The sequence below is a fragment of the Simochromis diagramma genome, unplaced genomic scaffold (assembly GCF_900408965.1).
Source record: "Simochromis diagramma unplaced genomic scaffold, fSimDia1.1 OVJJ01000603.1, whole genome shotgun sequence".
In the NCBI taxonomy this organism is placed as follows: Eukaryota; Metazoa; Chordata; class Actinopteri; order Cichliformes; family Cichlidae; genus Simochromis; species Simochromis diagramma.
Window position 1 is genome coordinate 8103518 of NW_024387414.1, and position 16104 is coordinate 8119621.

General features: G+C 39.7%; 2 protein-coding genes across 2 annotated transcripts; both read left to right on the forward strand.

Annotated features, from left to right (window-relative positions):
- The first annotated feature begins 432 nt into the window (after window positions 1-432).
- On the forward strand, window positions 433-4122 carry cnep1r1 (CTD nuclear envelope phosphatase 1 regulatory subunit 1). Its single transcript, XM_040011083.1, has 6 exons — window positions 433-558; window positions 1139-1210; window positions 1363-1436; window positions 2319-2428; window positions 3599-3653; window positions 3745-4122. Exons 1-6 carry the CDS (start codon window positions 534-536, stop codon window positions 3784-3786), a joined length of 378 nt encoding a protein of 125 aa, XP_039867017.1. The 5' UTR covers window positions 433-533; the 3' UTR covers window positions 3787-4122.
- A 125-nt stretch (window positions 4123-4247) lies between these two features.
- On the forward strand, window positions 4248-14380 carry heatr3 (HEAT repeat containing 3). The gene is made up of 15 exons (XM_040011069.1): window positions 4248-4525; window positions 4651-4823; window positions 7600-7687; window positions 8006-8106; window positions 8451-8560; window positions 8819-8959; window positions 9104-9396; window positions 10760-10850; window positions 11059-11213; window positions 11508-11590; window positions 11724-11860; window positions 12000-12088; window positions 12479-12622; window positions 12690-12866; window positions 13047-14380. The coding sequence occupies exons 1-15, from the start codon at window positions 4385-4387 to the stop codon at window positions 13158-13160; spliced, it is 2037 nt and encodes a 678-aa protein (XP_039867003.1). The 5' UTR covers window positions 4248-4384; the 3' UTR covers window positions 13161-14380.
- The last annotated feature ends 1724 nt before the right edge of the window (window positions 14381-16104 follow it).

A 16104-nucleotide genomic window follows, 5' to 3' on the forward strand; every position in this document is an offset into this window, starting at 1 on the left:
ATCACTCAAATGATTTCTAGTCTTAACTAAATGAAATCAGTTGAAGTCTGCATTGTCCCTCTGACAGGAATGTGACTAGTCCAAGGTGTACCCCTGCTTCTCCCATTGTGATGGCTAGAATAGGATTCCAGAACAATGCCATCTCTGTGATCCTGAACTATGTGCGGGTGGATGGATTCAAACAATCATTGGGCTATCTCAAATCTGTCTGCTCAAAGATTTCAAACTATTAGATGCTTGCATTTTCTCCCATGTAGTTTTTATGTAATCATATCAAACTACTTTCCATTCGTAAGAGCGCTTTCTGGAACATAGAAATTAGGTTTTCTTGACTGTTACATAAGCGAAACCTGCCGTCCATGCAGTTTGCCTGCAGCAGGCGGGACTTTAACGTTGGCACCGCCCCTTATTTGGGTCACACCCAATCATATTAGCTGCGCACACACTCGATCAGGATTGGTCAGCAGGCCTGTCCTACAGCTGAGGGGAAGGGTGTTGTAGCTGCTTCTCAGACCATAGACAGTGGTTCAGACATGAACTCCTTGGAACAGGCCGAAGGTAATCAACAGTAAAAGCGACTCAAATTAATCAAATGTAAAGTTTCAGCGGGTATAGTCGTTGCAGCCAAAGCCACGGAATGTTTACTGAGCAAACGTCTTAAGATGGGTTGTGAAATTTTGGCGTAATGATGCGTTAGCCGGCTAGTTTTCTTAGCATGCTCGTTAGCCTAACTGACAAAACATTCAGCCACTGATACCCTTCATTATTTACACGCAAACACATGTTTAATTGTTAAATCCCCCCGCTTTTGTAACTGGGATCGTAGAGTCATAGCCAGCAACTTTTTATTTTTATTTTTACATATGTAGGGAATATGATCAGCTTGGAAGTGAAAGTGTAGCAAACCTACAGGGCATTTAAGAGCTTCATTTTAAGTAATGGTGGGTTTCTGTCTTCAGTTTACAACTTTGAGTGATGACACCAACTGAGCTATAGGGCTAAGGCTGGCTTTATTTTAAGATTAAATTTCATGACATTCTTTTGGGGGAAGAGACTAAAAAAAAGCTTTTCTGGGGATACCTGCGTAATCCTTGGTCCAAACACAGCGTCTGCTCATGGTCCTGTTGTTTTGTTGCAGACCTGAAGGCCTTTGAGAGAAGACTGACAGAGTATGTCTCCTGTTTGCAACCTGCCACAGGCAGGTGGAGAAGTAAGTAACAACAGCAGAGAAGTTACAATGGTTGACATCTTTTTGATATTGCAATTAACCTGAAAGAAGTTCATGTTGATCTCAAACTGCAACTATTAGCTAAAGCTCTACGGTGAGTTGATTTAATATCTTGTTCTTATGTTTTCTTTCAGTGATACTGATAGTGGTGTCTGTCTGTACAGCTACTGGAGCTTGGAACTGGTTAATAGACCCAGACACACAGAAAGTAAGTATTTGTCGAGAAAGTCTGACTCGAAGAGAAATCAGAGGTATATATATATATCCCTTGTATTGAACAGTATGGCCAACAGGGATAAGTGGTATCATTAGGTAACTTTTGATCCAATAAAAGCAGCCTCATGCATTAATAGATAATTGTTCATGTATTAGTACAGTTTAGGTGAGTTCTAATCAAGGTATAGTGTCTGCACATGTGTTTTAACTATAACTGACCACATTGTCAAATTTTAGGCTAGTCTTATAAGAAGTTTTTCTGTCCCTTAAGCCTCTTTTCTATCTCTGCCTGTCTGAATATCTCCATCAGCTGTAGCATATCTCGAACGTTTAGCTTGTCTCCCTGGATGTGTTCATGGTTTGAGGTCTCCATCTTTCTGAAAAAATTTCATTCCTCATTCTATAGAAGACCAGCCAAATTTGAAGATGGTTTCCAGATTTTTGTATTTATTTATATCTTACAGTGTCTTTGACAGGATTAATGAAGTCATTCAAAATTTTACCTTCATTCTTTTCTAAATCTCCAAGTTAAAGGTCCTTGAAGTGCATATGGGCGTGCTGAAATCTTGTCTTTCTTCATTTGTCTTTCATGCATTTCTGAGCCTCCATAACTTCATAAGTAAAGCCAGTGGCAACATAAAAATTTCAAAATTGAAAGTTACATTTAAAAAGAAATACATTTTTCATCCACCCAGAAGTGTCACTTTTAATTAATAATAATTTGGTATTAATTAATTAATTAATTTCTATGTCATAAAATAGCAGACACAAGCACTGGTGCTAGATGTTGTCATCACATCCTAAAAAAAACATCTGTAAAAGTAAATATTTTCTCACCCAGATTGATGTTGCTTTGTTTCCTTTTGTTATGCAGGTATCTTTCTTTTCATCCCTATGGAATCATCCCTTCTTCACCATCAGCTGCATCACTCTAATAGCTCTCTTCTTCGCTGGAATACACAAACGAGTTGTGGCGCCATCAATGTATCCTTGTTTTTTTCTACTTCGGTAAACACAAATTAGCGACTCATATACTTGGATCAGGTATCTGTGACAGTTGCCCATCAATTTAATTCAGTTAAGTTCCTATGTTTACTGTACCACACACATCTGCAGTAGTGTACTGGTGGCTACTGTGGAGAAAATTAAACTGACTTCTTACAGTTTACATCTAGCCTGATGTTGCCTTGCAGATAAAATAATTCCCAGGCTGTGGTTTTTCCTAATCTCTTCATCTTGACCTTTGTGATAAGATCATGGGTCCTCAGACAATCCGATTATACTCATATCAGACAGCTGAACAGTGTCATGGTGGATGCTGTCGACATGGGTCTGCCATGGTGAAACTAAGATGGACAACAGAAGCTTGTCTTAGATACTTTTGTATCTTATGTTTTGTGCAGGACATATAAAAAGAGAACGTCTGGAGGGAAAAATCTTACTTTTAGTTTTAAATAAGTATTTTATTAAATGAAATAACTTGAAATGTTTGCCACATTGGCCATCCTGTCAACTCCTATTTTCTCTTCACACTGGAGAGATGATTCAGTCTAGTTCCTGCCTTAGTTCTGCCCATAGTCTATATTTATAAAGCTTTCTTTCCTATTATAAGTAAACAGGCCTCAAACAAGACAACAGCTTGATAAGAAGCAGTGTAGTGGTCAGAGTCCACATGTGGGTTTAACAGCCTGTTGTTGAAGGCTCAAAACCATATCAGGAGATTATGTCATGGAATAGAAAATGCACTGTTAATCAGGATTTGCACTGCACTTGTCAGCTATGTTAATTACTTTATTTGATGTGAATGGACTTTGGTTTCATAAAGGGTGGTTTGGTGTACATTTTGTTGTAGGAGGTTATTAAAGCACTGAAGCATCTTTCTTTAGTATTTAGAGAATTTGACCAGCTCTTTTGGGTTCCATGCAGATACCTCTAGCTCACTTCATTCACCTTCCTAAACAGCCTGTTTGACTGGAATCCCATCGTCTTTGTCTCAGTAAAGAATTTAGTTTATTGATTTCTCAACAGTTTCCGTTTTTGTACATGGTATCAGCAGATGTCCAAAGCTGATTTTTGTCAGGTTGAGGAACATCACATAGTGGATTTATTCCTATTTCCATTCCTGGTTATTGTCTTTAACCGTTACCCCTGCAGTATTGCTGCTCGCTGCCGCACAGTTTTAGCAGAATACAACATGTCCTGTGATGATGTGAGTCAACATGGTGATTTTTATTTTTTTTACCATTTTACTAAAATTTAAGGTTTTATTTTATTTTTAATTTTTTCTTGTCTTTTCGCAGACGGGGAAACTTATTCTGAAACCACGACCAAACATCCAGTGACCACACGCTCCTGGGTTCTGTCAGGCCTCATCTTTGTTGATTCCCTTCTTATCTTTAATTCCTTTGGATGCTCTTAGATGAAGTATGATGGGAAATGCATTTTCAGCAAAGAAATGAACTGAGAGGCCCTTCTTTTTTTCCTTTTTTTTTTCTTTTTTAACAGTGTTGCTGTGTTGTCATCATTGAAGCTGCTGATTTACTCATGTAACCTTTGACATATTTTACACATTCAGAGTGAGGGTATATTTCTGTTTCTGTTCAGCATGTATTTTATCTAAAATGTTTCTATTTTAAAGGTTATTTGCCTAATAAATAAATTCATAAGACGTGGGAATATCAGGGCTGTCTCTTTATTTCTTGTTGCCTTCTATTCTTCCTATGGAGCTTGTCACATGCGTAGCTCGTGCGCTTTTGCGACAGCGTCGTGCTTTCTCTTAGCAACCAACACTTTACGGCAGGGAACAGTCTTCCACATGGCCTCCAACAAGGCAGAAGCCGGAGAGTGTGTTTGATCCGCAACAAACTCAGTGTCAGAGAAAAGAAGAGGGGAGTAAACGCCGCGTTATACGCGCAACTCGCACTTTAATAATCACGTGAAATGGGTAAAAGTAAAACCACTAAGTTTAAACGTCCGCAGTTCAACTCGGTCGGGCTGCCGGTGACTGTGGTGAAGGAAGGAGACGGTGAGGAGGAAGAGCATGGTGATGATAGCTGTCCAGCTGCGGAGTTGCTTGAGAAAGTAGGAATATACACTGCTTCTTCTTACACGAATGTCTCTAACTTTGAGTTTAAGAGCACCTATTTTTGCAGTTTCTAACATTTTGAATAGCTGGTGTCACGTGCTTTTAAACACGTTTCCTATAGTTGCAGAGTCCCAGCGCTGATGTGCGAGAGTTTGCATGTGCCAGTATTTCTCGGGTGGTGCAGCAGAGTCAGACCATTCCGGGTTTCCTCCAGAGGGATGCTGTTAGGCGCCTGGGTCCCATGTTGCTGGACCGGAGCCTGGCTGTCAGAGAGACTGCCACTGGAGCTCTCAGGTGAGTCTGGGTGTAACAAATAATCTGGTTTCCTGTCACTTGACGAAGACCTGGATCACTCGGGTCATCTAACAAGTAATCAACACGTGTGACCTATTTTTTTTTTTTTTGCTAGAATAGGCCATTTTAGTGCTGGGGTCATCATAAAACATATTTGAACTTTTCTGTGTTGTCAGTTTGCAGTGATTTGTATGAGCAAGGGCACAAGAGAAGTGGCAGTCTCTGGTGGAGGTATAAGGATAGGGATGGTCGACCAAAACAGAACATCATTGGTGTAGTTAAAGTAGGAGGTGATGAGGCATGAGTGAGGGTGCCAGCTGCAGAGTTTGAGAATAAAGGTTTTCGTATGGACATGTGTTCTTGAAGTGCTGGAAGGCAGACTTCGAGGCAGATTTGATGTTGTTGACCTCCAGAGACCTCCCTCTTTGGGAGCTTTGAATTGGGAACCACAACAAAGAGTTCGTTTTTATTGTTGTTCAATTTGAACTGTCTTTTAGGCAGTTTACAAGGCACAGAGGAGGGAAGTGACTGTTATGCTGATGATAACTGTGTATCATCAGCATAGCAGTGGAAGCTCAGCCCATGGTTATGGATGATGTGACAAATTAAAGGGCCCACAACTGGCAAACAGATGATGAGTTGTGGGTGCCCAAGGCCCCATGGGCAGCAAATTGTTGCTAACAGAAGAGAAACTTGCTGAAAACCTCAAAGAGCCAGTTCCTGGCATGGGTTGTTGCCAGAGTTGTTTCAGTGGCAGGTGTGGGAGCCTCACATTATCATTCTGGCTGTTTAAACCTCCTTTGGTTAACAGTGTAGTTGTATGTAGATACTTTGCGATGGAGTGAGAATCATCAAGAAGAGGCTGTTTATGCTAGCAAGACAATGCTTTTAATATTTTCTTCTCTCGATTACACCAAGTGAGGACGTTTATTGCTTGACCACATGCCTTAATTTCTCTCCCATTTGTGTGCCCCAGATTACTACTTGACATTAGTAATGTTAGTGCTTTTCCTGCTGTGAAGAAAGTCGGGTGCAGGTAGAGGGAAGTCAGTTGTCAGTCACATGCTTCTGCAGTTTTTAAAAGTGTGTTATTGGATAATAAAAAAAAATAAATAAAATGAGTCACATTGTGCCATTTCATTTGGCTCCCTTATATATATTTTAGTTTACACATACTGCTACACATGCTTTTTGCTTATATGCATAATACATGTATTGTGTGCTAGTTTTTAGTGAGCACTGTTGATACTGCAACAGAAAATGCAGAAAGCTAAGAAATGTGTCTACAACAGCCCTGGAAAACATTAGAAAATGTAATCGTGGCTCTTTTCTTCCAATCACTTCAGTCAGTGTGGTGTTACAGAACTGAACTTTTCTCGGGCTTCACAGAGAGAGGTGCATATAAGAATACAAATAGCACAGCTCATAGTCCAGTGCGTTTACCTCTGAGTGGGTGGCATTTGTTGACTTCTACACACTATCCAGGGAGCTGCTTTGCCTAAACCCATCCACGCATCCCTTTTCTTAACTGCTTATCCACCTCAGAGTCATGAGTGGACTGGAGCCTATCCCAGGTGTTATGGGGTGAAAGCTGAGGTGTAGCCTGAACATGTCAGCAGTCTAATAGGGCTAACACAGACAGACAGACAACCAGTTTAGAAATCACAAGTTAACCTACTGTGGATGTCTTTGGACTGTGGAAAGAAACTGGATTATCCAGAGAGAAGCCACACAGACACAAGGAGAACATCCAAACTTCACACAGAAATGTTCACAGTTGGGCAGAAGAACCAAGGACCTTTCTGCTGTGAGACGACTGCGTTAAACCTCACAGAATGTTTCTAGTACTTTTCCAGTGCAAAAGTCTTGAGCCACCCCTTATTTCTTTATATTTTTCTTACAAGGTGACAGCCTTGCTTGCCATTTTGTTTAAAGTGGGCTTGATCAATAGTTTTCCAGGCTTTTTTAAAAATAGTGTTTTTGCACCAACAAGTTAATTCCCAAATAGCTATTTAAAAAGAAGTGTGAGGATGACAGAAGAAGTGTAAGGCTTACAGCAAATGAAACGGTATCAGAAAGTCATGTCCTTAAGAAATAAAACAAATCCAGCACAGATGTGAGAACTACATCTGGCCTTTTAGTTAATCAATTTCCTGTTCACTAAAGTCTCATAAGAAATGGTCTCAGTTTAGGTTTGGCTGGCAAGAAGACATTCTTAAGGGAGAAAAGGCTAAGACATGCCAAATCACACAAGAACTGGAATGAAAATAAGTGGCAACAGGTCTAATAGATATAGATGGATATATAAATTTGAATGTTTTTGTTTCAAATTGTCAATATGTACAGGGAGGGAGGTACAGCAGTGAGTGTCTACAGCCATCTGTAAAATATGGTCCTGGCTGTGAAATTACAAATGCAGAAAAGTATTGTCAGATCTTTTTAATCCCTTTGCAACACCATCTGATAAGGCTTCCTGGTTTGTCACAACCGTTGCAGCCATTGAAACGGTTACCATCATCATAACTGTAACATTTATTTCTTCTTCTTGTAATATTAACCTCTAGTCTGATTTGAGGCCTTTCAGTAAACCCTAAATAGCATTTTGTCTCCTCGAAATCAAAACAAAACCATTGCTCACAGTGGATCTCCCGGCTCCCCCCCCCACCCCTCTGCTTTCCTCTCCCACACAGACACACAATTACAAACAGCATCTCTGACCGCGAGTCTCCTCTGAGTGACTGATGACTATGCGTCTGTGTGTGTGTTCCCTTGACAGGAATCTGAGTGCATGTGGAGGTCAGGAGGTGTGTGAGGACATGGTGAAGCACGACGTCATGACTCCTTTGACAGCACTGCTTAGAGAGGTGAGACTCCATCGCTGCTTTTCGCTCACCGCATCACTTCAGTTGCTCCTCATCAGCAGCTGTTACAGCAACATCAAGCTATAATATCCTCAGCAATTAGTTTGTATCTCAGAGCAAATATGGTTGTGGTTATATATAAGTGGACACTGGCATCAAATCCAAGCTCAGTGTTGGCCTTTGTGTAACTTAAATTAGCCATAAAAAGTTTCTCAAATTTTTGAGGGTCAGAAATGATCTAAATATGTTCAGATGAATGATTGGAAAATTGAGACCTGTTTTACTTGTTCTGTTCACATTTGCAACACATTTGCTTTCCAGTGCTGTGCTGGCTTTGAAAGTGCCGTTGTGTCGATGAAAGACCAAAGTAATGCAGTGGAGGATGTAGCCAATGAAGCTGTACACTTGCTGTGGAATCTGTGGTAAGTTGACCTTATTTGTTTTCATAGAAGGCTTTTTTAAAAATTATTATTGGCTCAGAAAGGTCAGTTTGGCCACATACATAATCAGCCAGGTCTTGCTATGGGTCTGACTGTAAAATCTTTGGGGACATGCCAAAACATCATCCATTCACCTGTCCTTTGCTGTTGGTTAATGATCAGCTCATGAGGGTATTCTATGTCTAGTAACTACATAAAAGTAAAAGAAATCCAGAAAACCCCATATATTTGTGAGTTTATTCCTTGAATTTAGTTTTCTGACATCGTCTCTGATAAATCACCCTTATTGACCTAGGCATGCTTTGTATTATTTGTTTGTCTTTCAGTGAAAGCAGCAGCCAGGCGTTGTCTGTGTTTAACAAATCCGGTCTCTTGGATGTGGTTGTTCAGTGCCTGGAGAAACACCCACACAACCTGGAACTAGCCATATCTGCTGGTATGTCTAAAGCATTTATTCTTATTTGCTATTTAACATTGAGATTTTATTAAATAAAGGTGTACATTTTGTAGGTGTTCTCTAACCATCTTCATTTATTAGGCGACACACCTCTAACAAGTACTGACAGGATGCTTAACACATCTGTGCTATTAATATGGTTCTAACACCAGCAAGGAACTCCAAGAACAAAGCTAGCTTGTAGCTTTTGTGCCCAGTTTCAGCTTTTAAACACACTCTCCTCTGTGTGTTCCCCAGCTCACTGTTTGCACACTGTGACTGAGGATAACCCAGAGCTGCTTTGTAGCATGAACACTGCTGTGCTCGGAGCCCTGGAGAATGTGCTGCTGTCATCTCAACCAGGCGTGACACAAACTCTCCTCAGGACACTGGCTGCAGGTACAATTTGTCCCTTTTCATGTCTTTTTTTGTTGTTGTTCTAAACTTAACCACAATTAGACAAATTGACCAGCACAGGAGTCTGTAAATTGTAATGTGTCATACCCCTTCCTGAGCCTGAACTCTGTCTGATGTGTTGCTCAGGTACGCTGTGGAACATGAAGAGTAGTCTGCCTGCTGCTCGTCAGGCCGAGACCGTCAACGCTGTGGTAGCTACCTTATCACAATGCCTGGATTTGGATGCAGGTATGCTAATACCTGAACTTAGACAAGCAGAGGAGCTTCGCCACAGAAACGCCCCAGCTGTGTCAGACATAGAGGGCCAAGCTCCAGAAGAGCTCGCTGAGGAGGAGATGATTGAAGAGGAGGAAGCACCTAAACAGAAGAGGAATGGAAAAGCTGCAAAAGTTGATAATGACTTCTCTGACCTCTTGCCTGTACGTATTAACTCTTGCAATCTCTTAGGCCCATTTAGAGTTAAGAAAACCAAAGCAAGGACAGTTACAGTTGAGGAATTGGCTGTTTCATACCTCTAAACTGTCTGATCCATTATATAGGCATTGAATTAATTATGCTCTGCTTAGTATTAAAATTCTGTACTTTCAGCCTGTGGGCCTCTGGGCATAGAGGTTGAAATCAGTAAACCCTTATGTATTTCCATTTGCATTCTTCCACTCGTATGTGAAATAGTCTGAGATATTGACCAGTATTATTTTATTATATGCACATTGTCTTCTAATTTATTCATCAGCACAGAGCATACGCTCTGTTTTGCACGAGAGCGTGGACAAGTGTTTTCAACTGTAAAAATGCAAATGTTTCCAATTATGCTGAACAAAAAGTATATTCTACCTGAAGCAAAGCTTTTTAAAACTCAAAATTCCAATGTAAGCATCCACTGCAAAAATAAAGTATCATTTTGATTAAGGTTTAATTATAACATGGTGTACTTGATGCTGTAATGATCCCTTAAAGTAAAACCATTGGTGGCTGCCTATTGGCTAATTCAGTACTTGACAGAGGGCATTTGGGGTAGAAGAGTTTATGGCTCTTATTATGCATTTTTCACTGGAAGAAAACTGACTTACTTTCATTTGGCTTTTTTTAGACCAGTTTTAAGTGATTAGGGTTGGGGTTCTAATGACTCATAAGTCAAAGTTTAGGGCCATTTCTCAGGTGTTTTAAAGGGTTAATCTCAATTTGGTTTCAAGTTTTTTGTTGTTAGGGTTTCTTTGTTTTGTTTTTGAGGTGCACATTAATGCCTGGTGAAAAGGTGGTGTGTGAGTCATGCTGAAATGTGAGCCAGAGCGACAGGGCAGACAAACTGTCGGGTTTAGGGGGGAGCAGATTAGGGACACCCAACAAGGTTCAGCTGAGGACCAACTTGTGGCTTCCACCAAGTTGACAGTCCCCAGACCTGACTCCGGCGAGACAGAGCTGTCCCTCTAAGCTCAGTCAGAGCCGAGGCCCTAGGATTGTGGGTGACATTCATGGTGACGTACCAGAATACCCTCTAATATTGCGGGTTGTTTGGGTTGTTCTGGTGTACTAGTATAAAGATTAATCTGTGGTAAACCATTTATTTATCATGCAAACACAGTTTTACACTTATTCCTTCAGGAGCAACACCCTTGAACTGGGTTTTAATGCTCACTGCACCGCAAGAAGGACATAGTGGAATGCATCTGTAGAATTATTTTTCTTTGTGGCAGTCAGCTGAACCCAGACTGGGTGATAAGAGTGCTAAAAGGCATTGTTTTAGTAGAGTGTTGACTCACATGGCTGATTGTTTTTGTCCAGAGGGGGAAGGAGGAGCTGAGGGAGGCAACGGCCTTGCTGACAGCCCAGCAAACGTCCTTGGAGATCATCGTCAACATGTGCTGCTCTGACGGTGAGTGGTGTGGCCACGGACAGCCATGCTGACCCCAGGCACTTTTCATCAAATATATTTCCTATGACACAGTCACCAACTATGTGTTTGTCTATCGGAGAAACTGTTATAGCAAGAAATGCACACAAAGGTCTCATTTGAGAACATAAAAAAAAAAATCTTCATTGTTAATTTCTCTAATTAACTCTCTGTGTGTGCACATGTTCAGACCCTTCTGATGACGAGTGGGAGGAGGAATCAAGCAGTGATGAAAGTGACATGGGTCCCGATGGTCTTTGTGATGGAGTGTCCAATCTGATGTCTCCATTGTGCTTGTCAGCTGAAGTTCAAGGGGCTTTGATCAACCACAGCATCCCACAAAAGGCAAATGACAGTCTGCTTCTTCAGTCACATCTCAGCCAGTTCATCACCAAAGCTTTGATGCGCTTGTGAATGTTGTTAAGCTGTCATTTTAGCTTGCATTGCTGTAAATACAAATTTCAGATTAGATTGATTATGTGGTGAACCTCACCCATCTTCTCCCCCAGGCTGAATGGATTGCGTTGTTTGTGCAGTTTCATAGAGAACTCACTTTCACATACAGTTTATATGCACCTACGCAGCCACTCCCAAATGTAAAAGGGCTGCCATAATATTCCATATTTTCCTGTTTTTAAGGTTCTGAAGAAAACAGAGTTCCCTAAAAAGGAAACTGTGGATTTGTGCCATCAAAATCCCTCCTGGAGAGGCCTGATAAAAAAGTAATCCTCCTCTCTTCTTCCATTGAACTTCACTGTCTGAGTTTAACTATCTTTATTCTTTCTCATTTATAAATAAATGATTTTTTTTTTAAGTCTCTAAATTTTTAAATAAAAAGTCTCACCTTCCTTTTAGGATGGAGCGCGTTCAATCCCGGGCACTGACTTGCCTCCACAGTATCCTCTCCACCATGGATGCAGAGTCTTTGGGTGGTGCAACAGCCCTGCAGGAAGCAGCACAGCATCTCTCCTCTCTGGTCTTTGGTGCTCCAGGTCTCACATTAATAAAACTTCTTCTGCAGTATTATAGTACCATTTGTTATTTTTCTATTTAAAGAATGCAAAAAAAAAAAGTGAGTATGCATTTGTGAGAAAGGAAACTACAAATCGAAACTACATTTGTTTCTTTCAGAGATTCCCAAAGACGAGGAGTTTCTAGAGGCTGTCATCAGCGCCATGCGATCTCTTTTACAGATGATTGCCTCCAAAAATATCCCACAGGTAGATAAGACGCCACTATTTAAATAAACAGCTAAATCAGTTTTGGTGATTACAAAAAGAGGTCAAAGTCTGTGCAGCCGAGGTCGAGGTATCCCGACTTTTAGCTGCTAGCTGAGGGTAAATGATAAAAATGCTTGATTCTACATTTCCCTGTGCCTAATTATATAGTCTTTGTTATCATGGCTGCAGAACACATGACAGGAGTGTACAGGTTGAATAATACTCCATATGTTAGTTCCGTCTTTGGTAACTGCATAAAAACAGACCTGAATGTAAAATTTCTGCCTTGAACTGAACTTTAAAATCCACTGCCACTTCACACTTGCTTCTGTTGACCGTTTTTGTTCCTGACAGCTCAGTATCTATGTGTTTGGCTTTTGTTTTTGCTAGTGTATGACCCCCCAGCAGCTGATGAGCTTGAGCGAAACGGCCACCCGCTGTGATGTTGTCAGCGTGAGGGTCAACGCCGTCGCCATTCTTGGCATTACTGGCAGCACATTAGCCAAAGAGAAGGGCACTGCAGAAACCCTGCAGGTATCTCTTTCTCTCGTTTATTCTTTTGGAAAAGTTGTTCTTCCTCTAAGAACCTCTTCTTCCACAGATGATCGGAAACGCGTTGCTTCAAGTTGCCACAAGGGATCCTGAACTCGTTGTAAATGGAGAAGCCCTTGATGCTTTGTTTGATGTGTTTGCGGATGGAGAGGAGGCAGAGACAGCTGCAAAAAACATCAGTCTGCTGCCTGCACTGAAGGCACTACAGCCTGTCTTCAAGACCAAGGTACCAAAGATAAATTCATCTTTACTGATCTGTGTGCTTGATAATTTCTCAATATTTTTTCAGCTATGCTTTTTTTCCCCCTGGAAATATACGAAGCACATTTATTTTTTTCTTATTTCGCCACTACATTGTGTGAATTCTCCTTTGAATAACAATTCTTTTTTTTTTTCCCACTACCAGATTCGTAAAGAAGGAAAAGGCAAATACAGCCCTCAGCAGCTGTGTGTGCTGGATAACATCAGAGTGAACCTGAGAAGATTTATTGGTTATCTGGAGAAGGTGTTGAAAAAATGAGGACTATAAAAGCCTGTTTGGTTTGGACAAATATGCTAGCAAGAGCATAGAACGAGACAGAATATGGTTGTGAAACCAACAAGTATTTATGTTTATATTCTTTAAATGATGGTTTACTGTTTGTTGTGCAGAGCGAAGGGAATGTAATAACCGTTATTGTATGCTGGAGTTGGCAGGTTTTTTCCCCACCTAAATTAAACTCAAAACAATTTTGAGACTGAGTTTGTATTTTCATGTCTGATTGAAACATTTTTGAAAGATCAGGTGTGGGATCTGACACCAACTTTTCTTATGGGCATCCTTCTTTGAATCCAGCGGGCTTGACGTTGGTGTTTGCAGTACTTCTACAAGAATGCTGATCTATTCAAAGTAATGTATAATTATGAGGGGGATTATATTGATGACATTTACTATCTGGATATGCATTGTACTTTGGAATTCTAAGTTGTTGTTTTTTTTTTTCCAATGAAGGCACTGGTCTGCATACACATTTTTTCAGTAATTGAAGGAGATTGATGGTAAATTTTGTAGATTTTGTTTAATCTGTCAGTAAAATTATACACAGATCTGAACTGTCTAAATCCCAGAATTCCCTGTTTTGGTCATAATGTGGATATCATCATACGTGACTGACAAAAATTCACGTTTTTTTCAATGTTCTTCTTTTGCATTATGTGAACCATTTCAGGAATCTTTCCATGACTTTCCAAATACAAACTGGTGGAAACACTGAGATAATTTATCTCAAGCTCAATTAATTTATCTTCATAAGGTGTTGGACTGCTTCGATATATACTGGCATGCTGCCTGCAAATCTCTGAAAATCTACTGAAGGGACTAAACGTGCCTCCAAAATATTTTCCCTCATGTTGTGTTTTGATGATGGTGGTTGAGAGCATAGCCTTGTTGGTCCTAAATCACTCATAGGTGATTTAGGACAAGTCACAGAGGACTTGAGATCTAATGACTACAAAACCCCCACAGCATGTGACTCGCATCATTTTCCTACTCAACAAACCATTCAGCTACCCCCTTGTTCCACATGGAGCGTACGTGGGTGGGAGGTATGGTGGATGCTGACTGAGCAATTTACTGACCTTAAACAATATTCATAGTATGTTGCAACAGCTACCGTGACTCCCTCCATAACAAATATTCAAAGACCAGCATATCATATATTTTTAAGTACTGGAATTGATCAATAAAATGCTGAAAAAGTGTGTTGCTTTTGAGAATTTGAAAACTGAGTATGGGAACTTTTTATAAGATTTGAGATTTTGTAGAATCATTTATTAGATTAGCCGGAAAAGACATTAATAGTGACCCCTTTTTTTAAAATTGCCTGGATAGAAGTTTATATTGCATCTTCATCTGTAAGCAGTTAAATCATGGTTTGCATTGTTGTGAACTAGATTTACTCTGCATGAGTACTTAAACACACTGGGTGATTATTGCTGCCCTGCATCAAAATATAAAATATTTGCTGATTTCCAGAAAAAACATTATTACCTTGTTCAATTCAGTTAAAAATGCCTATAAAAATATTCAGTCTCATAGTTTTGTCACAAAAAAGCAAATCAATTTTTCTTCACTTATGACCTGTTTGTGCTCATTGTATTTCAGCTTCTCCAACACAATTTGTATATTTGCATAGCCTTCCTTTAATTGCACAGAACGACCAATTGACCATAATGGCTATTATACAGTAGGATACACTTTAAGATGGCTTTTGACCTCTCAGTTGATGCTAGACCAAAGTAACCCAGCTGCTTCCTTCAGCAGATTAAAATCTTGTACATATATGTACAAAATGACCAGGCAACAAATAAGCTACTAGAATCTTCAAAATCATTAGAATGTTGTGGCTCTGGAGAAAAGAAAAACCCCATCAGACTCTTCCCTCTCATTACCTGAGCCAGTAAAAATGTGAGGTGGTATTTAATCTGGAGGATGTACAGGTCTCATTACTGATGCCTGGTTAAGGTAAACGATAAATTATTTTGTTTTGGAACTGTATCTAGAAATATATTGATTAAACTGAAGTGGCAGTTGTAAAAGTGTTTTTGTGGCTCCCTTGATTAGACTGGAATACCAAAACACAAGTCTTTTCTCTTTCCCTTAATCCATGCTCTTGACACACACCCTGCAAACTGAATGAGATGCCTATGGCTTGTCTTGGTCACCCAGTGTCATCCAAAAAACGAACAAAGTATGCCCTTTTCATTAAATCTTTGATGTTTCGTCAATGTTTGGATGTAGTGGAGCATATAAATAGGAAAAAAACCATCTTTTCATATCGTATTTACAATCGCCACTTGTGAAATAACATGACTGTAGAGCAAATTAAGTATGAATTTTGACATCAGCAACCCCAAATTAGTAAAGTGTTTGATTTCATACAGGAGACAGTGTATTGGTATGAGTACAAGTCTACTTTGCTCAAAGTGTCTGTTTTTACTACAGAATGGATGAATGAATTAGAAGGTATTTTCTTTAGCATTATTTTAAAAAGGTGCAATTAATGGTAAGAAAAGGCAATATCAAAGAAAATCCAGGGTGTCTGTAACATTCAGCATAATTTTATTTTTTAAAAAGCAAGGCTCTCAATAAGGTTTTGTTTCGTATGTATGCTAAGATGTAAGTTAATAATAAGGAGTAGGAAGGCTGTTTTTTTTCTTGAAAATTTTCCCCCTGTCAGTTTAACATTTTACAAGATAAATAATTCTATATTAAACATTAGTTTTTTTTCAATTTTTTTTTCAAATATGTCCCGAGTTTCTGTTCCCAAAGTTGGTTTAATTATTAGTTTTATCTTTAAATTAACTAAATTGAGCGTGTTATTTATGCACTATATGTCACGCGTTTCCCACGTTTTCTCCCATTATAATAATCAAATAAGGAGAATCAGACGTTATTATGTAACAAAAAAAATAGCCGTCCGTTG

Bases quoted from the DNA above. Each gene is read 5' to 3' on its own strand.
- cnep1r1 (XM_040011083.1), top strand. From the start codon at position 534: ATGAACTCCTTGGAACAGGCCGAAG. The intron at 1,211-1,362 runs GTAAGTAACAAC...GTTTTCTTTCAG, and splicing joins TGCCACAGGCAGGTGGAGAA to TGATACTGATAGTGGTGTCT. The intron at 2,429-3,598 runs GTATCCTTGTTT...TTACCCCTGCAG, and splicing joins CGAGTTGTGGCGCCATCAAT to TATTGCTGCTCGCTGCCGCA.
- heatr3 (XM_040011069.1), top strand. From the start codon at position 4,385: ATGGGTAAAAGTAAAACCACTAAGTTTAAACGTCCGCAGTTCAACTCG. The intron at 4,824-7,599 runs GTGAGTCTGGGT...TTCCCTTGACAG, and splicing joins ACTGCCACTGGAGCTCTCAG to GAATCTGAGTGCATGTGGAG. The intron at 8,960-9,103 runs GTACAATTTGTC...TGTGTTGCTCAG, and splicing joins CCTCAGGACACTGGCTGCAG to GTACGCTGTGGAACATGAAG.